At 31.4% G+C, this 20355-nt stretch overlaps 2 protein-coding genes across 2 annotated transcripts; both read right to left on the bottom strand.

The window, feature by feature from the left end:
• Positions 1-337: 337 nt before the first annotated feature.
• Positions 338-4692, bottom strand: LOC139499022 (DNA ligase 1-like). Its single transcript, XM_071287688.1, has 6 exons — positions 4587-4692; positions 3779-3930; positions 3034-3144; positions 2314-2390; positions 1428-1665; positions 338-821 (listed from the first exon to the last, which is right to left on the bottom strand). The coding sequence occupies exons 1-6, from the start codon at positions 4619-4621 to the stop codon at positions 727-729; spliced, it is 708 nt and encodes a 235-aa protein (XP_071143789.1). The 5' UTR covers positions 4622-4692; the 3' UTR covers positions 338-726.
• A 3725-nt stretch (positions 4693-8417) lies between these two features.
• Positions 8418-12825, bottom strand: LOC139497814 (golgin subfamily A member 6-like protein 24). Its single transcript, XM_071286049.1, has 6 exons — positions 12751-12825; positions 11933-12084; positions 11173-11283; positions 10454-10530; positions 9564-9813; positions 8418-8836 (listed from the first exon to the last, which is right to left on the bottom strand). Exons 1-6 carry the CDS (start codon positions 12783-12785, stop codon positions 8418-8420), a joined length of 1044 nt encoding a protein of 347 aa, XP_071142150.1. The 5' UTR covers positions 12786-12825.
• Between the last annotated feature and the right edge of the window lie 7530 nt (positions 12826-20355).

Here is a 20355-nt window from a genome sequence, read left to right as displayed (position 1 = left end):
ATAAAATATTTATTGAACATTTTTACTGATATTGAACTGAAAATATTTCAGTTCTATTTACCGTTATTGTTTTGATAATCATTTCAATGCAACTAATGTGTGAGCAGAGTGTGTATATTATTTTGTAAAGGTCACTGTATATTTCTCGGCTTGAGGTCAATTCGTTTACCTTGTAGCTATTTAGCCGCAGGTGTGAGTTCAAGCGTGATTTTAACACTCGAGTTAACTCTAGAATTTTCTGTTCATTGTGCCACATAAGGCCTGTTGTAGTATGATCTTCACATTTAATTCCAATTGAGAATTCCAGTGAGAGAGAAAAAACAACAAAAAGCAGGTGTTAATAAAAAAAAACATTTAATAAGTTAGAGAGGTAGTTTATCATAAATAACACATCTTTTTACTGTCCTTTAATACAACACAATGACATGAAAAATGAACGAATTCTTGCTTTAACATTTTTCTTCTTTTCTTCTCTTTGATCATCGACTTTAACATTGATATCTGTTTGTGTTTCTTTACTTTCTTTTGTCTTTTCTTCTTTCTTTTCAATATCGATATCATTTTTCAATATTTTGATTTGCATTTCTTCCTTTTCTGCTTCCTTTTCAATATCGATATTATTTATAAATATTTCGATTTCTCCATTTTGCTGCTCTTCGTCCTCTGTATAAAAATCTGGCTTTTTTCCTTCTTCCTTCTTTGACTTTATATCTATGGAACTTTTCCTTAATACAGCATTTGGTCTTTCCTTGGAATTGTTTGTGTTTTTGGGGGTTTTCTTCGTTCCGACTTTAACTTTTTCATTTCTTTTGTTTTCACTCCTGTAAGATATGATATATGCCATTTATATCGGTTTATGTCGGTTAAAAGCTCATTAGAGCTTATGTTTGTCTATGTTTTATATACCATGCCGACTCTAAATAAAGCTTATTTATTATTTATTTATTTATATGATATTTTAACATACGGGACCTTTTCATACTGCAGTGAAGTCACGTGTACGTGTATATAGCATTTGATTAATTATCAGTATAGCATTTGGTTAATTATCAGCAAAAATGTTACTTGTTTGACAAATGCAGAGACACACTACGAATTGTGTTAAAAAATCTTATAAGATTTTCAAGGCTTTTGATTTAGTACACCAGACGCGCGATTCGTCTACATAAGACTCGAAGACTCATAAGTAACACGCGAATCTAAGTAGTAGGAAGGATAAATTATATACGAAGTTAAGAAAAATAAAGTGAAAAGATGTACCAAAAGAAACAAAGATATTTATCAAGCACCTACCGGTACCGGTAACCTAAGTATTTTACGTTTTCAAAGATTTTAAATCAGAGAATATTGTAATGTCAACTGTTCCCTACACTGAAAACTGAATCGAATGTAGAGAAGAAAAAATACAATTTGACCCAAGTAAATACCTTTCTCTAATTTTCGTCTCTCTCTCCAATCCATCTTTGTCATTTGTTCTCTCTTCAGTTCTTTTTTCCACTGAACTTTGACCTCCCTTGAATAGTTTTCCATTTTTGTGTCTATTATTTCGAATTGTTTCTTTATCATCTTTTCTTCCTCTCTGGCTCTCTTCAGCCTTCTTTTTTCTTCCCTCCTTATTTCTCTTTTCTTCTTGGGTTTGTCTTTAGCGTTCTTCTCTTCCAGATTCTACGATTTAAAAGTTGAACGCCATTTAAATATTTCTTGAAATCTCGGATCAAAATATGATTTTGATGTGAAATAAGCACCAGTAAAACAGGTCAATATAATTTTACCAAAAAGGGACTTATGGCCTTCAATATGAGTTGGGATTATAGAATAGAGAATTATAGGATTAAAAAAGATTAGGGAGCTACCATTTGATTTTTATGGGGGGGGGGGGGGGGCTAGGATGAAAAATTTTGTCCTGCATTTTTTTTTAGCTGTAATCTCAGTCCTGCCTTTTTATTTTTCACTTTGTTCGGTCCTGCCTTTTTTTTTTTAGTTTATCCTGACTTTTTTTTACCCAAATTGTCGTCCTGACTTTTTTTTTAAGTGTCTCATCCTGCCTTTTTTTTTTTACTCAAAACTCCTGTCCTGCCTATTTTTTTCAAATTTCATCCTAGCCCCCCCCCCATAAAAATCAAATGGTAGCTCCCGTAGAGAATAATCATGTGCTAAGATATAAAGAATAGAAGTACATAGTATAATTAACAACAACAAAAAACAGATCTCTTGTGTTCTCATGTTTCCGGGAATACTTTGTACTCTCTTTGATCGCGGAAGATTTTAACAACCTTACAAAGTTCGCATATTTTGCATGTAAGTAGGTCTTACCTGATAAACATATCCTTCCGCATGCTTAAATGGGTTTTCTGCGATCTTCTGCTGGTAAATCTTTGTAATCACAAGTCCTTAAAATCAAGTTACAAAAATGTAAGTTCAATGAATTATCAAACAGCTAAATGTGTTTGTGGGTAAAAAAACGAAGAAATGAAACTTTAGCGCACAATCAAAATTATTATTATAACCACTTGGAACCAACTTGGAAATGATTCGAATGTTTAAATCTTAATTTTTGAATCGGTCGGAAGTGATTTGGAATCTGTCCAGATTCAATTGGAAACCACTTGTAAACAACTTGGAATTTGACTCGGAAACAACTTGGAAGTTAGCTTGGAAACCATTCGGAAGTTTACTGGAAAACTTGGAAGTCATTGTGTAATTTTACGAATATTGATTCGGAAAATAGTTCCAATACTCCAAGTTTCAATTCAAACTTCCATATATAAATTTCTGAATATTACATTTGGAATTTCCAAGCTGCACTTGGAGCTTCTGTGTACGGGTTATTTCTCCAAAAACAAAATCCGTAAAACGGCGTCATGAAATGAATAGTTTTAAATGCGATTTAAACAAACTGGCATCATCAGTGAAATCTTAAAACGTTAATTTGAATAATTGAATTATTGGTTTTTATTTGCTTAACGGTCAGTGAGAAATATATCATGCATATTTAGGACAAACGATCAATTTGGGATATTTGTGTTCCGTTACCTGTTGTTGTCTGCTGTTCTTCTGCTATCATATCATTCTCTCTATTTTTCCATTTTTGTAAGATCATCATTTTGTTCTCTTCATTTTCGCTATGCAGATTATCAGTGTCTTCTAATGGAAAAAGAAAAAAAATGTAAAAATCAACACGAAGAACTTAACATCAAGACCGGATTTAAAGAACAAAGATGACTGTAATATTTTTTAAAAAGAGAAGAATTTTCGTGATTAAAAAATTATTAATCGCGACATGCGCCATCTTGGTTCCTGTTTGATATGAGGACAACACAAACAATGGAAATTCATGTTCACTTTTTACCAAATGTTACTATGTTAATAATATATATGAATTAAAGGACAAATGCTAGATAATAATAATGCAGCACAAGAGAAGAAATAGGGGATATCTAACATTAAAGAAGGTCTGTGTTTGTCTTTATTTTAAGTGGATCAAGGTTGAGTTAAGGAATCCATCATGGGTTGTTATTTTTGAGAATATTTCAATCCGGTGATTTTTTTTAAGTGGGTGCTTGTTTTTTGGTTTTTTTTTGTTGTTTTTTTTTTGGGGGGGGGTTGTTACTTTTGATTTGTATTTTAGTTTTGCTTTCCTTTTTTGTCAGTATTGTTTTCCTTTTTATACCAAAAATAGTGTCGCTCTTTTTCTTTCTCCCTCACCCTCTGGTTCTCTCTCTCTCTCTCCCTCTCTGTCTGGTTATCTTCTCTCTCTCGCTCTCTTGCTTTTACATACCCATTTCCTTCTTTAAAGATGTCCTTTTGTCAGTCTCTAGGTTTTCCCATTCCTCAAGTATACACTCAAAAACAGCTTCGCTAAGAATCGCCTCGTAAAAATACAAAGCATGTTGTTCTCGTTTGTCTTGTTCTGTCATTTTGATATTTTGTCTATAAAAAAATAAATTTCATATACACACAATTGTAGAAGCGGCTGTTGCTTTTAAAGACACAATTACATATACATATACAGTACCAATAAGAAAATGTGGTATGATTGCTAATAGTAATAAGAAATTTATCTAAATGACGAAAATGTCACCGTTTAAGTCTTCATCAATAAGCAAAACCCATCCTGATAGCCAGATATAAAGTTCCCGACAAGAAAAATATAAAACTATTGAATTGTATATAAAAAGATAAACTTATAGGAATTAAGTAAGTAAGTTTACTAAATTAATAAGCAAAATGATGTCATATTCGAAAAACGGAAAAGTTTACAAAATGAAAATTCAAAAAGAATTAGGCGTAATTTAAAAAAAAATTATGAAAGAAGGCTGAATTTACACATTTTGCAGTTGGAATTTGATAGTGTTTCAGTAAATGAATAAGTCTTTCGCTATCTTCACTAAAATAGTCTAATGCGACCGTTGGTAGAAATGTTTGATTGAGTTTATTTCAGCATGGACAGTTTAACAGAAAATGTCTTTCATCTTCGAGCTCATTTTTTTTTCACGCAGTACACATATTCGGTCCAGCGACTTTTCTGTAAAGAATTAAAAAAAACCACAACGACTTTTTTTACTTAAACAATTAAAATAACTTACCTTATTAGAAGTCTAAGAATTAGTCCTGTCGACATCAGCGAAACTTCGACGTTGTCAGCGGTAATGGTTATGACGTTGTTGACAATAGTATTTCTCTGCGCAGTCGTTATTTCGACGATAACTTTGCTACAATAATTTCATCAAATAAACAATTTCGGCAAGGTTTCCACGACATTTAATAAATAACTTGAGACTGTATTTATTAGATGATATTCTATGGCACCATGTTTTGGTGTGACCCCTTAAATCAGTCACGGTTAGTCAATTTCTTTTTCGCTATACTAAAAAAATACGGACATTGTCATTTTGTTTATTTTCTTTGGTTACATCTTCTGACATCAGACTCGGACATCTCTTGGACTGTATTTTGATGTACGTATTGTTATGCGTTTACTTTTCTACATTGGCTAGAGGTATAGGGGAGGGTTGAGATCTCACAAACATGTTTAACCCCGCCGCATTTTTGCGCCTGTCCCAAGTCAGGAGCCTCTGGCCTTTGTTAGTCTTGTATTATTTTAGTTTCTTGTGTACAATTTGGAAATTAGTATGGCGTTCATTATCACTGAACTAGTATATATTTGTTTAGGGGCCAGCTGAAGGACGCCTCCGGGTGCGGGAATTTCTCGCTACATTGAAGACCTGTTGGTGACCTTCTGCTGTTGTTTTTTTCCATGGTCGGGTTGTTGTCTCTTTGGCACATTCCCCATTTCCATTCTCAATTTTATTGCACTAAAAAAATACTAGTAAGTTCTGTTCGTTGTATTGTATCGTTAAACAAAAGATTTGAAACGTAAAAAAGGTTACAAATTCAGCAATGTATTTAGTTCTTTAAATATTGTTTTTATTTGTATCAATATATTTAGATATCAGTAAATAAAAACCAAACTAATATTATTGTTCTACACGTATGCGTATCCACGATTCTACAAACTACCAATACCTATATTTTGAAGTCTTATAAATATTATTCTTTTATGTTATAGTTATTGACCAAGCAAGTCGGTATATGAGATTTAATCTACACGGCTCTGGTAACCCTGATTAACCTAAACACAATTCAATTCAATTCAATGTTTTATTAAAGTCTCATCTCTCAACAAGTAGGTCCTTACACTAGGTGACGTCATAGGTATGCTTCCGGCATCAAACATAAACACCGGGCGTTTTCTGGCTTCTGTGTCGCTTCAGAATGTAATAACGTTTGATAAAAAGAAAATTTTTAGGTGAAACATATGAGTTTTTTTGCTTATTATTGTAGAAATTACATGTCAATACATTCAGCAATTCAAAATGTCGGCTCATTAGTTACAGACAAAGAGATAGAGAATTTTACGCTAACTGTCATCCAATCAGAATCAATGATACAAAATAATTGCATTAGAATAGAGATAACTGTATTGTATTTGAAGCTTTTGCGGACGTCCATCGGTAGTTTTACTGTCGCAAATACCCGTTTACCTGTCTCCGCTCCACGTCGCCAGGTAAACTAAATTTGCGACAGTAAAACTACCGATGGACGTCCTTAAAGCTTCAACTACAATACAGTTATCTCTTAATTATAAGAGACCATTGAAATGCATAGATATAATACACAATGTCACTTCCTAAATTACTAATAGTTTTGCAAAAGAAATACCTTAAAATAAAGTATGTTAGAAACATCTTTTGAACTATATCTGGCGATTGAAAATATTTTAAATATTAATAAATTCGATCAAAAATACCAGGACAACATTGTTTGTATGTCAGATGCACGTTTCGTCTACAGAAGACTCCTCAATGAACCTCAAATCAAATCTTGAAAAAGGCCAAATTAAGTACGGAGTTGAAGAGCAGTGATGTATAATGAAAGGAAATTAATTTTGAGGTATGAGCCTCCAGAGTTCGAAATTACAGAGTATCCATGATCTAAAGTTCCAAAACGTTTTGCCAAATACAGCTTAAATATCTTTTCCGAAGTAAAAATCCTTAGTGTTTGAAAAATTCGAAGTTTTGTAAACAGCTAACATAAAACTATGACAATATCAGTAATAAGTCTAGTGCTAGGCTGGTGATATAATGGTATACATAATTCATGAGGCCGTGCAGAACCATTATAGTTTTTATACGCCCGTCAAAATTTTGACGGGACGTATTATGGTATACGAATGTCCGGTGTCCGTCCGTCTGTCTGTCCGGCGTAAACATGTCGCAACGTAACTTGAGAACGACTTATCTAAATTTCATGAAACTTAATATAGTTGTTTTTTATGATGGTCAAATGATCTGTATACTTTTTGGTGAAAATAAGATTTAAACTTTTTGAGTTACGGCACTTTGTAACTAAAACAGGGGTGTGTTTTTTTTTCACATGTCGCACCGTATCTCAAAAACGATTCATGATTATTGCTTAAAACTTTACACACTTCTTGTTTATATTAATCTTAATATCTGTATACTTTTTGGTGATGATTCAAAATTTCATTTTTGAGTTATTGAGTATTTTGTAAAAGAGGGGGAGGTTTTTTTACATGTCGGGCCGTATCTCAAAAACGATTTATGATTAGTGCTTAAAACTTTACACACTTCTTTTTTATATTAATCTAAAGATCTGTATACTTTTTGGTGATGACTCAAAATTTTATTTTTGAGTTATTGAGTATTTTGTAAAAAAGGGGAGGGTTTTTTTTTACATGTCGCACCGTATCTCAAAAACAATTTATGATTATTGCTTGAAACTATACACACTTCTTTGTTATATTAATCTAAAGATCTGTATACTTTTTGGTTTGATTCAAAATTTTATTTTAGTATTATTTGTAAAAAAAAAACAGGGTGGGGGGGGGGGGGGGGGGGTTCACATGTTCACATAAACAACTATAGATCCCCATAGGCCTCCAACAATGTGCAAAACCTTTATCATTTAGTCACAGCTATAACAAAAGGTTCGAAATGACAAAATGCTACACAAATCTAACATGAAAACGAGAGTTCTGATTACTAGATAAAAAGTAAAAACTCACACACGAAACGATAGACAACAACCAACAAATACCTCTTAAGGATGTTTGCTTGTCATGTTTTGAATTTTTTGTTAGATTTTCGAAATTCTCTGGTTTTATCCATTTGAATGTCTTAAAGAATTTTGCCCATGGACCCCCATTTTCTTTTTATAAATCTTTTACATGTATAATTATAAGCCATTTGTAAAAGTCTTATAAAATCTTATTTATTTTTTAATAGTTTTTGAGAACTTTTAACTGGTCAATGATAAAGCTATGAAAAATCAAGAGAGAACATTTTCCCGTCAAATTCCAATTGCTAATATCTCGGAAACAACATGCAAGCACATTGACCCCCTATTTTTTTGTTGCTTTTTTTATTCCTCAATTAATCCCCTATCAATATATACTAGTTTTATGGAAAGTTATTTATTTTGAAACGGAGCAGCAAACATCCTTAATTACATGCTTTAATTACATGTCATGCATGAGCTACATATACACGTGGTTGCATAATTTGTTTCCCATTCTGCACCATCTTAGATTTTAAGGTATTATCTTTTTTATGCTGTTTTGTATCAATTTTTGTTTTGCATTTTTTAATACATATTCATATTTCTCTCTCTCTCCACTTAAATCATATTTTTAAACTAACGTTAATTCAAGACAACTTAATAAAAGCATGAGTTATCTCTAGAATTTTCTGTTCATTGTGCCTGTTGTAGTATTATCTTCACACTCAATTCCAATTGAGTATTCCAGTGAGGGAGAAAAAAAAACAACTGCAGGTGTTAATAAAACAAACATTTAATAACTTAGAGAGGTAGTTTATCATAAATAACACATCTTTTTACTGTCCTTTAATACAACACAATGACATGAAAAATGAACGAATTCTTGCTTTAACATTTTTCTTCTTTTCTTCTCTTTGATCATCGACTTTAACATTGATATCTGTTTGTGTTTCTTTACTTTCTGTTGTCTTTTCTTTTTTCTTTTCAATATCAATATCATTTATCAATATTTTGATTTGTATTTCTTCCTTTTCTGCTTCCTTTTCAATATCGATATTATTTATCAATATTTCGATTTCTCCATTTTGCTGCTCTTCGTCCTCTTTATAAAAGTCTGTCTTTATTTCTTCTTCCTTCTCTGTCTTTTTATCTATGAAACTTTTCCTTAATACAGCATTTGGTCTTCCCTTGAAATTGTTTGTGTTTTTGTGTTTTTTCTTTGTTTCGACTTTTTCATTTTCTTTCGTTTTCACTCCTGTAAGATATAATGCCATTTATATGATATTTTAACATACGGGACCTTTTTAAACTACAGTGAAGTCACGTGTACGTGTATATATAGCATTTGATAAATTATCAGTATAGCATTTGGTTAATTATCAGAAATTTATTTACTTGTTTCACATGTCAATGTGACGGAGTGTTTTTGAAATAAAAGCATATTGTATTGTATTGTATTGTATTGTATTGTATTGTATTGAATTGTATTATTGTTTGACAAATGCAGAGACACACTACGAATTGTGTTAAAAAATCTTATAAGATTTTCAAGGCTTTTGATTTAGTACACCCAGGGGCGGATCCAGACATTTTAAAAAGGGGGGATTCCCAACCTAGGATAAAAGGGGGGTTCCAACTACATGTCCCCATTCAAATGCATTGATCGTCAAAAAAAGGGGGGTCCAACACCTGACCCCCCTGGATCCGCCAATGACACGAGACGCGCGATTCGTCTACATAAGACTCGAAGACTCATAAGTAACATTCGAATCTAAGTAGTAGGAAGGATAAATTATATACGAAGTTAAGGAGAAAAATAAAGTGAAAAAATGTACCAAAAGAGACAAAGATATTTATAAGCACCTACCGGTTACCTAAGTATTAACGTTTTCAAAGATTTTAAATCAGAGAATATTGTAATGTCAACTGTTCCCTACACTGAAAACTGAATCGAATGTAGAGAAGAAAAAATACAATTTGACCCAAGTAAATACCTTTCTCTAATTTTCTTCTCTCTCTCCAATCCATCTTGGTCATTTGTTCTCTCTTCAGTTCTTTTTTCCACTGAACTTTGACCTCCCTTGAATAGTTTTCCATTTTTGTGTCTATTATTTCGAATTGTTTCTTTATCATCTTTTCTTCCTCTCTGGCTCTCTTCAGCCTTCTTTTTTCTTCCCTCCTTATTTCTCTTTTCTTCTTGGGTTTGTCTTTAGCGTTCTTCTCTTCCAGATTCTACGATTTAAAAGTTGAACGCCATTTAAATATTTCTTGAAATCTCGGATCAAAATATGATTTTGATGTGAAATAAGCACCAGTAAAACAGGTCAATATAATTTTATCAAAAAGGGACTTATGGCCTTCAATATGAGTTGGGATTATAGAATAGAGAATTATAGGGTTAAAAAAGATTAGGGAGCTACCATTTGATTTTTATGGGGGGGGCTAGGATGAAAAATTTTGTCCTGCATTTTTTTTAGCTGTAATCTCAGTCCTGCCTTTTTATTTTTCACTTTGTTCGGTCCTGCCTTTTTTTTTTTAGTTTATCCTGACTTTTTTTTACCCAAATTGTCGTCCTGACTTTCTTTTTTTTTAAGTGTCTCATCCTGCCTTTTTTTTTACTCAAAACTCCTGTCCTGCCTATTTTTTTCAAATTTCATCCTAGCCCCCCCCCATAAAAATCAAATGGTAGCTCCAGTAGAGAATAATCATGTGCTAAGATATAAAGAATATAAGTACATAGTATAATAAACAACAACAAAAAACAGATCTCTTGTGTTCTCATGTTTCCGGGAATACTTTGTACTCTCTTTGATCGCGGAAGATTTTAACAACCTTACAAAGTTCGCATATTTTGCATGTAAGTAGGTCTTACCTGATAAACATATCCTTCCGCATGCTTAAATGGGTTTTCTGCGATCTTCTGCTGGTAAATCTTTGTAATCACAAGTCCTAAAATCAAGTTACAAAAATGTAAGTTCAATGAATTATCAAACAGCTAAATGTGTTTGTGGGTAAAAAAACGAAGAAATGAAACTTTAGCGCACAATCAAAATTATTATTATAACCACTTGGAACCAACTTGGAAATGATTCGGATGTTTAAATCTTAATTTTTGAATCAGTCGGAAGTGATTTGGAATCTGTCCAGATTCAATTGGAAACCACTTGGAAACAACTTGGAATTTGACTCGGAAACAACTTGGAAGTTAGCTTGGAAACCATTCGGAAGTTTACTGGAAAACTTGGAAGTCATTGTGTAATTTTACGAATATTGATTCGGAAAATAGTTCCAATACTCCAAGTTTCAATTCAAACTTCCATATATAAATTTCTGAATATTACATTTGGAATTTCCAAGCTGCACTTGGAGCTTCTGTGTACGGGTTATTTCTCCAAAAACAAAATCCGTAAAACGGCGTCATGAAATGAATAGTTTTAAATGCGATTTAAACAAACTGGCATCATCAGTGAAATCTTAAAACGTTAATTTGAATAATTGAATTATTGGTTTTTATTTGCTTAACGGTCAGTGAGAAATATATCATGCATATTCAGGACAAACGATCAATTTGGGATATTTGTGTTCCGTTACCTGTTGTTGTCTGCTGTTCTTCTGCTATCATATCATTCTCTCTATTTTTCCATTTTTGTAAGATCATCATTTTGTTCTCTTCATTTTCGCTATGCAGATTATCAGTGTCTTCTAATTGAAAAAGAAAGAAATGTAAAAATCAACACGAAGAACTTAACCTCAAGACCGGATTTAAAGAACAAAGATGACTGTAATATATTTTAAAAAGAGAAGAATTTTCGTGATTAAAAAATTATTAATCGCGATATGCGCCATCTTGCGGTTCCTGTTTGATATGAGGACAACACAAACAATGGAAATTCGTGTTCACTTTTTACCAAATGTTACTATGTTAAAAATATTTATGAATTAAAGGTCAAATGCTAGATAATAATAATGCACGCACAAGAGAAGAAATAGGGGATATCTAACATTAAAGAAGGTCTGTGTTTGTCTTTATTTTAAGTGGATCAAGGTTGAGTTAAGGAATCAATCATGGGTTGTTATTTTTGAGAATATTTCAATCCGGTGATTTTTTTAAGTGGTTGCTTGTTTTTGGTTTTTTTTTGGTTTTTTTTTGGGGGGGGGGTTGTTACTTTTGATTTGTATTTAAGTTTTGCTTTCCTTTTTTGTCAGTATTGTTTTCCTTTTTATACCAAAAATAGTGTCGCTCTTTTTCTTTCTCCCTCACCCTCTGGTTCTCTCGCTCTCTCCCTCTCTATCTGGTTCTCTCTTTTTTTTGGTTCTCTTCTCTCTCTCGCCCTCTTGCTTTTATACATACCCATTTCCTTCTTTAAAGATGTCCTTTTGTCAGTCTCTATGTTTTCCCATTCCTCAAGTATACACTCAAAAACAGCTTCGCTAAGAATCGCCTCGTAAAAATACAAAGCATGTTCTTCTCTTTTGTTTTGTTCTGTCATTTTGATATTTTGTCTATATAAAAAAATAAATTTCATATACACACAATTGTAGAAGCGGCTGTTGCTTTTAAATGTCACAATTACATATACATATACAGTACCAATAAGGAAATGTGGTATGATTGCTAATAGTAATAAGACATTTATCTAAATGACGAAAATGTCACCGTTTAAGTCTTCATCAATGAGCAAAACCCATCCTGATAGCAAGATATAAAGTTCCCGACAAGAAAAATATAAAACTATTGAATTGTATATAAAAAGATAAACTTATAGGAATTAAGTAAGTAAGTATTACTAAGTAAATAAGCAAAATGATGTCATATTCGAAAAACGTAAAAGTTTACAAAATGAAAATTCAAAAAGAATTAGGCGTAATTTAAAAAAAAAATCTATGAAAGAAGGCTGAATTTACACATTTTGCAGTTGGAATTTGATAGTGTTTCAGTAAATGAATAAGTCTTTCGCTATCTTCACTAAAATAGTCTAATGCGACCGTAGGTAGAAATGTTTGATTGAGTTTATTTCAGCATGGACAGTTTAACAGAAAATGTCTTTCATCTTCGAGCTCATTTTTTTTTTCACGCAGTACACATATTCGGTCCAGCGATTTTTCTATAAAGAATTAAAAAAAAAAACCACCACGACTTTTTTTATTTAAACAATTAAAATAACTTACCTTATTAGAAGTCTAAGAATTAGTCCTGTCGACATCAGCGAAACTTCGACGTTGTCAGCGGTAATGGTTATGACGTTGTTGACAATAGTATTTCTCTGCGCAGTCGTTTACTTCGACGATAACGTTGCTACAATAATTTCATCAAAAAAACAATTTCGGCAAGGTTTCCAGGAATTTAATAAATAACTTAAGACTACATTTATTAGATGATATTCCATGGCACCATGTTTTGGTGTTACCCCTTAAATCAGTCACGGTTAGTCAATTTCTTTTTCGCTATACCAAAAAATACGGACATTGTCATTTGGTTTATTTTCTTTGGTTACATCTTCTGACATCAGACTCGGACATCTCTTGGACTGTATTTTAATGTACGTATTGTTATGCGTTTACTTTTCTACATTGGCTAGAGGTATAGGGGGATGGTTGAGATCTCACAAACATGTTTAACCCCGCCGCATTTTTGCGCCTGTCCCAAGTCAGGAGCCTCTGGCCTTTGTTAGTCTTGTATTATTTTAGTTTTAGTTTCTTGTGTACAATTTGGAAATTAGTATGGCGTTCATTATCACTGAACTAGTATATATTTGTTTAGGGGCCAGCTGAAGGACGCCTCCGGGTGCGGGAATTTCTCGCTACATTGAAGACCTGTTGGTGACCTTCTGCTGTTGTTTTTTTCCATGGTCGGGTTGTTGTCTCTTTGGCACATTCCCCATTTCCATTCTCAATTTTATTGCACTAAAAAAATACTACTAAATTCTGTTCGTTGTATTGTATGGTTAATCAAAAGATTTGAAACGTAAAAAAGGTTACAAATTCAGCAATGTATTTAGTTCTTTAAATATTGTTTTTATTTGTATCAATATATTTAGATATCAGTAAACAAAAACCAAACTAATATTATTGTTCTACACGTATGCGTATCCACGGTTTTACAAACTACCAATACCTATATTTTGAAGTCTTATAAATATTATTCTTTTATGTTATAGTTATTGACCAAGCAAGTCGGTATATGAGATTTAATCTGCACGGCTCTGGTAACCCTGATTAACCTAAACACAATTCAATTCAATTCAATGTTTTATTAAAGTCTCATCTCTCAACAAGTAGGTCCTTACACTAGGTGACGTCATAGGTATGCGTCCGGCATCAAACATAAACACCGGGCGTTTTCTGGCTTCTGTGTCGCTTCAGAATGTAATAACGTTTGATAAAAAGAAAATTTTTAGGTGAAACATGTGAGTTTTTTTGCTTATTATTGTAGAAATTACATGTCAATACATTCAGCAATTCAAAATGTCGGCTCATTAGTTACAGACAAAGAGATAGAGAATTTTACGCTGTCATCCAATCAGAATCATTGATACAAAATAATTTCATTAGAATAGAGATAACTGTATTGTATTTGAAGCTTTTGCGGACGTCCATCGGTAGTTTTACTGTCGCAAATACCCGTTTACCTGTCTCCGCTCCCGTCGCCAGGTAAACTAAATTTGCGACAGTAAAACTACCGATGGACGTCCTTAAAGCTTCAACTACAATACAGTTATCTCTTAATTATAAGAGACCATTGAAATGCATAGATATAATACACAATGTCACTTCCTAAATTACTAATAGTTTTGCAAAAGAAATACCTTAAAATAAAGTATGTTAGAAACATCTTTTGAACTATATCTGGCGATTGAAAATATTTTAAATATTAATAAATTCGATCAAAGATACCAGGATAACATTGTTTGTATGTCAGATGCACGTTTTGTCTACAGAAGACTCCTCAATGAACCTTGAATCAAATCTTGAAAAAGGCCAAATTAAGTACGGAGTTGAAGAGCATTGAGGACCAAAAATTCCTAAAAGTTTTGCCAAAAACAGCTAAGGCAATCTATTCCTGACGAAGAAAAGCCTTAGTATATCACAAAATTGAAAATTTTGATAACAGTTAATTTATAATTATGAACATATCAATGATAATTCAAGTCAACACAAAAGTGCTGACTATACTGGGCTGGTGATATAATGAAAGGAAATTAATTTTGAGTTATGAGCCTCCAGAGTTCGAAAGTACAGAGTATCCATGATCCAAAGTTCCAAAACGTTTTGCCAAATACAGCTTAAATATCTTTTCCGAAGTAAAAATCCTTAGTGTTTGAAAAATTCGAAGTTTTGTAAACAGCTAACATAAAACTATGACAATGTCAATAATAAGTCTAGTGCTAGGCTGGTGATGTAATGGTATACATAATTCATGAAGCCGTGCAGAACCATTAGTTTTTTTAATTGTTTTAGAAATTCATTACACAAATAGTTATTTCCATTTCGTATGGATTTGTTATTAGTATCTGTACATGGTTGCAATTTTTTTAATATAATTATATTTTGAAATACGGTTGACGTAAGAGCATTAATAAATATCAGAATGAAAAAAATACTATCAATTTCAAAAAACGAGTGTAGGCGTGGGTTATCTGGCAAAAAAATCTTAACAATGACTCAAATTTTTTAGGCGTTTTTTTTTAATTAAAAAAACACGATTTCAGAAAAGATATTCCTCCTTTGCATTCAATCTTTGACTAAATTAGACATTGTAAAAATTTTGTGTTTTTTTTTCTTCTTTTCTGCAACATACTTTATAGCAAATACGTTTTTGAAACCAAAAAGACATATATCAACCGTTTCTGTACATTAAAGGTATTCGCTTGTAATTGTAAAATAACTCAGTTCAATTGACAGGTAAACAAATAATTCTATAATAATCTAGTCACAGAATGACTATGTTGTCCTTTGATTGAACCTGTAGCCGGTTTTTCTTTTTATTTATTATTTTTTTGTTCTTTAATTGCAAACTATCTCATTTCCTTCAAACAAAATTATGATTAAATAGAGTAATTTGTCATCTGAAATTTCCTTTTGTATATGATATTAAAAAGATCTATATTTAACAAAACCTATTATGTTGTTTAATGATAAGACTTTATTTCCGTAAGCAAATACAGCTTATTGGATTTACACAATATAAATAGATAATATACATAGAGAATATCATATGGCTTTTTCAATATCGCATCCGTATCAACCCGAGATACCAATATAATCCCAAGAGCTCTGCTCGAGGGAATATATTCAATTCAATTTTTCAATTCAAAGTTTTATTGCCATATAAACTATACAGTTTGTGACATATAACAACAACAAAAACAAATAAAGACAATAACTAAGTAACTCAATATATATACACAAATTCAGGTAAATATTAAAGGGTCCCCTGTCCTCAGTTCCATTGACTTTTTTATAAAGGATCCTGGTTTATTCACTTGTGTTGGAGTTGATGGGTTAAGTATATATATAACTTTGTCATTGTCAGTGAGATTAGCAAATGAATTACTTTCTCTGTTAATGCAATTAAAATATGTTAGTCTAATATTTGAATTATGAGAACAATTTATTAAGAAATGTTTCTCATCATCTAGTACTTTGCATTTTTTGCAAAGTCTCTCTTCGCGAGGAATTTTAAAATGCCTTCCTTTTTCAATTAGTAATGAATGGTCACTGATTCTAAGTTTTGTAATTAATTTTCTAAATTCAAAGTTTGGGTTAGAGAGGTAAGGTTTGATCAATAGATTTGGCTCAAGTCCTTTATAAAAAATTAATTTACTTTTATCGTCAATAGATTTCAACTTATCCATCAACAGGTTGTTGTAATATGAGTTTTTTTGGGGTTTAATATAGCTTTTAATATTTTTTAATTGTTTTAAATTATTACAGGTTTTTAGTCTATCTATATCAATGTTAGATTCAGAAAGAATATCTTTTGCAAAAGTGAACCATGAATAGGAGCCACTAGAATCCAAAGTTTTAGTTAATTGAAAAGATTCATGTAATAAGGGATTCAAATTTGAGGTGAAAAGCCTTGCTAAATACATAATAGTTTGGGTTTTTATATGACATTCAATAGGCAGTCTTCCCAATTCGTTCCTTGTACCAAAATTTGAGGCACTCTTGTTAGTGCCAAGGGTAAACTTGCAAAAACCAAGATGCAATTTTTCTATTGGAGTCTTGTCAATAAAATTAAATGGGTCGACAATTTTTCCAGAAACCAAAGCTCTTTTTTTAGCTTTGAAATATGTTATATATGAGTCCAAATATGTTATCTAAGAATTATAAGTTAATATAGGTCTCACTAAGGTGTCAAATAAGTTACTTGACACTCTGATAGGAAGGCTGCCAAGAGAATTAGTATATGTTTTAATAGAAAACAAAACCTTTTTTGCCTTTTTTGTAAATTCAGCTGTACTATGACTGAGATTACCATTTGATTTAATCAGCAGACCCAAGTAAGGATATTCCATAACATTCTCTATTTTTTTGTTTTTATATACAAGTATAGATGTTTCAGGCTTTTGCTTTGTTATTGAAAAGACCATACTTTTTGTTTTATTTATGTTTAGAGAAAGCTGCCAGTTTTCACAAATATGAAAACTTTATTTAGACTATTTTGGAGACCCTCCTTAGATTCTGATAGTAAAAGCAGATCATCAGCAAACAGGAGGGAGCCTAGTTTACTATTTATAAGCTCCAATGGACTTGAGTTGTCATCTTCCAAACCTTTAGTGATATCATTTATAAAAATATTGAACAAAGTAGGACTTAATGAGTCCCCTTGTTTCACACCTCTAGTAATGTCAAAATAGTCAGAAATGTGATCTTTATATTTTAAAAAGGATTTTGTATTTAAATATTGTTGTTTTATTACCCTGTAAAAAGACTTAATTTCCTACTCCCATTTTGCATAATTTATATAGAAGGGCTGTCCTCCATACAGAGTCAAATGCCTTTCTTATAAGTCAATGAAGCATGCATATATTTTTTTTGTTATTTTTGTGTATATATTTATTAATTAAAGATTTTAATATGAAAATACTCACAGTCAGCAGTTCTGTGGTTTTCTCTGAAGCCAAACTGACAGTTATTCAGCTGTTTATCCACAACTGTGATTAGTCTATAAATGAGTACAGCATCAAGTTGAATATTTTAGGAAGATTACTGATTAAAGATATACCTCTGTAATTATTGGGATCAGATTTGTCTCCCTTTTTATGAAGTGCTATTATATATGAGTCCTTCCATGATTTTGGGTATATACCCGTTTTTAGAATTAAATTAAATATTTTAACAATTGACTTAATTATTACTTGATCTGAGGTTTTAATTATTTCATTTATAATTCTATCTGGTCCAGCAGACTTGAAGTTTTAGTCCTCTGATTACCTTATTTACTTCTGAACAAGATATTGGAGCATCTGTTTCAGCTTTGAAATCTATATTATTTTGTAATAGCTTTAATTGTGATTCAATGTCTATCATAAAAGCATTATTTATAGATGAAGGTTTACCTTGATCTTGAAAATGCTTTATTAAAACTTCTTCATCTTTTAATACCTCTGGTATTTCATCTTTTTCTGTTTTATTCTTAAGAGATTTTAAAATTTCCCAATATTCCTTTGGATTTTGATTTATATAATCACTTAAACAATTATAAAGTTTTTGTTTATATTCATACTTTTTCTGTTTAACCATTTTCTTTTGCTTTAAACTATTATTATTTGGATTATTCCTTATTTTGTTTCCTATTTTATTTATTTGACGCTATATTGGTTGAGGGTTGATATGGTGTGTGATATTGAAAAAGCCATATCATATACACTTTATTATATACATATACCTCAAGTAGATGTTTTTTTTATGTAACATGACGTCATACAGATAAGAAGGTTTGAAATGACGTCATACAGATTATAGGTTTGACATGACGTCATACAGATTAGGGTTTTCATAAAGCCTTTACAACAGTGACTACAATCGATGACGTGACGTCATACAGATTAAAGGTGTGATAAAGCCTTTGCAACCGTGCTGATATCGATATCATCACGGGTGGCTGATACAGCACGCTTGCCATTGACTGTATTACACATACAATTTATCTGTATTTACTACTAAGTATGTAATAAAGCATAATATAACATTTATACACAAATTATACAAATAAATGAAAGAATTAAGCGGAGTATGACATATAGACATATTAAATTAAAAATAAACATTTGAATAACTAACCATTACGTGCTTTTTCTGCAGAAAATAAATATTTTCCAAGGTTGTTTAGCTCTTTGACATTTCTTACAGATAACAGTTGTACTAATTTAAAAGTAGATGGTCTCTCATAGTAATTACTCTTTATATATTTACATCTGATGTCGTTATATTTATCACATTCTAAAATAAAATGATATTCATCTTCAATAGCATTTTTATTACACATACTACACAAACGTTCATTTCTGGCTATACTATAGTATCTACCTGTTTCTATACATAGAGCATGAGCATTAATTCTATATCTAGTAATATAAGATCTATACAAACTGTTTAATGGACGACTAAGGTAAAATTGCATAATGTGACCATCGTGTAAATACTGATACAAAGTACATTTCGGCGAATTTTCAAAATATGATAAACCTTCAGATATATAATTATCTATTACTCTTTGTTTAAATTCACTCAAAAATAATTGACTGTTTCTAACTCTCTGTGAAAATTAAACATCACTAAAACCATATTTACATTATATATCTCGTACTTTACAAGACCAATTTAGCTTGTCATTTGGCTTCACACAACTAGATTCGTACATATCATTATATACATGTTTTAAAATACAGTTCTCTGTGTCTAACAATCTCAACCAGTGGGTTACCATTTTCACATCTCTATTTACATACAAGGGCACTCTGCCTAACTCAAAATATACCATGTTATTAACAGTTCCTTTTCTAACTTTTAAAATTCTTTTCATATAATACAAAAGCAATTTTTCTATATCTTCGGCTTTATGAAAGCCCCAGACTTCACTGGCATAATTCATTATACTTGTGACATAAGTATCACAAAAATAAGATAGTAAAGTTTCTATTAAAAAAATCATCATATGTTTTGCTAAGTAAGCTAAAAGTAGATTTTCTACCCTGTTCATTTAATGTCTTTTGTGTTACAGAAAATATACCGTTATAATTAAACAATAAACCCAGGTAAACAAATTCATCACATACTTCTACTACTTTACCATTTAAATACCATTTTTCGTTATCTTTTATTTTACCTCTATTACGAAAAATAACAATTTACTTAGATTTATATGTAACCCATACTGTGTTGAACACTCATTCACAGTATCTATCATTTTTTGTAACTCAATAACACTTTCACTAAAAAGAACTGTATCGTCTGCGTACATAAACAAATATAAATTTAACATTCTGATTTCATATGGCTGTTTGATTAATTCTATTTCTATATCATTTACATAGAGCGAATATAAAAAAGGGGATAATGACTCCCCTTGCATCAATCCTGCGTTACAACTAAAAAATTCTGAAAACTGACCATCTAACTTAACACATGTTTTCAATTTAGAATACATAGATTTAATTAAACACAATAGATTACCAGTTATTCCACACTTTAGCATTTTTTGCCATAAAATAAGATGTGAAACGCTAACAAAAGCTTTAACATAATCAACAAAGCAACAATATAACCGTT

Source organism: Mytilus edulis, chromosome 12 (assembly GCF_963676685.1).
Source record: "Mytilus edulis chromosome 12, xbMytEdul2.2, whole genome shotgun sequence".
NCBI classification, from domain to species: domain Eukaryota; kingdom Metazoa; phylum Mollusca; class Bivalvia; order Mytilida; family Mytilidae; genus Mytilus; species Mytilus edulis.
The sequence above is the reverse complement of the archived record's forward strand: the minus strand, read 5'-3'. Positions and strand labels throughout refer to the sequence as shown.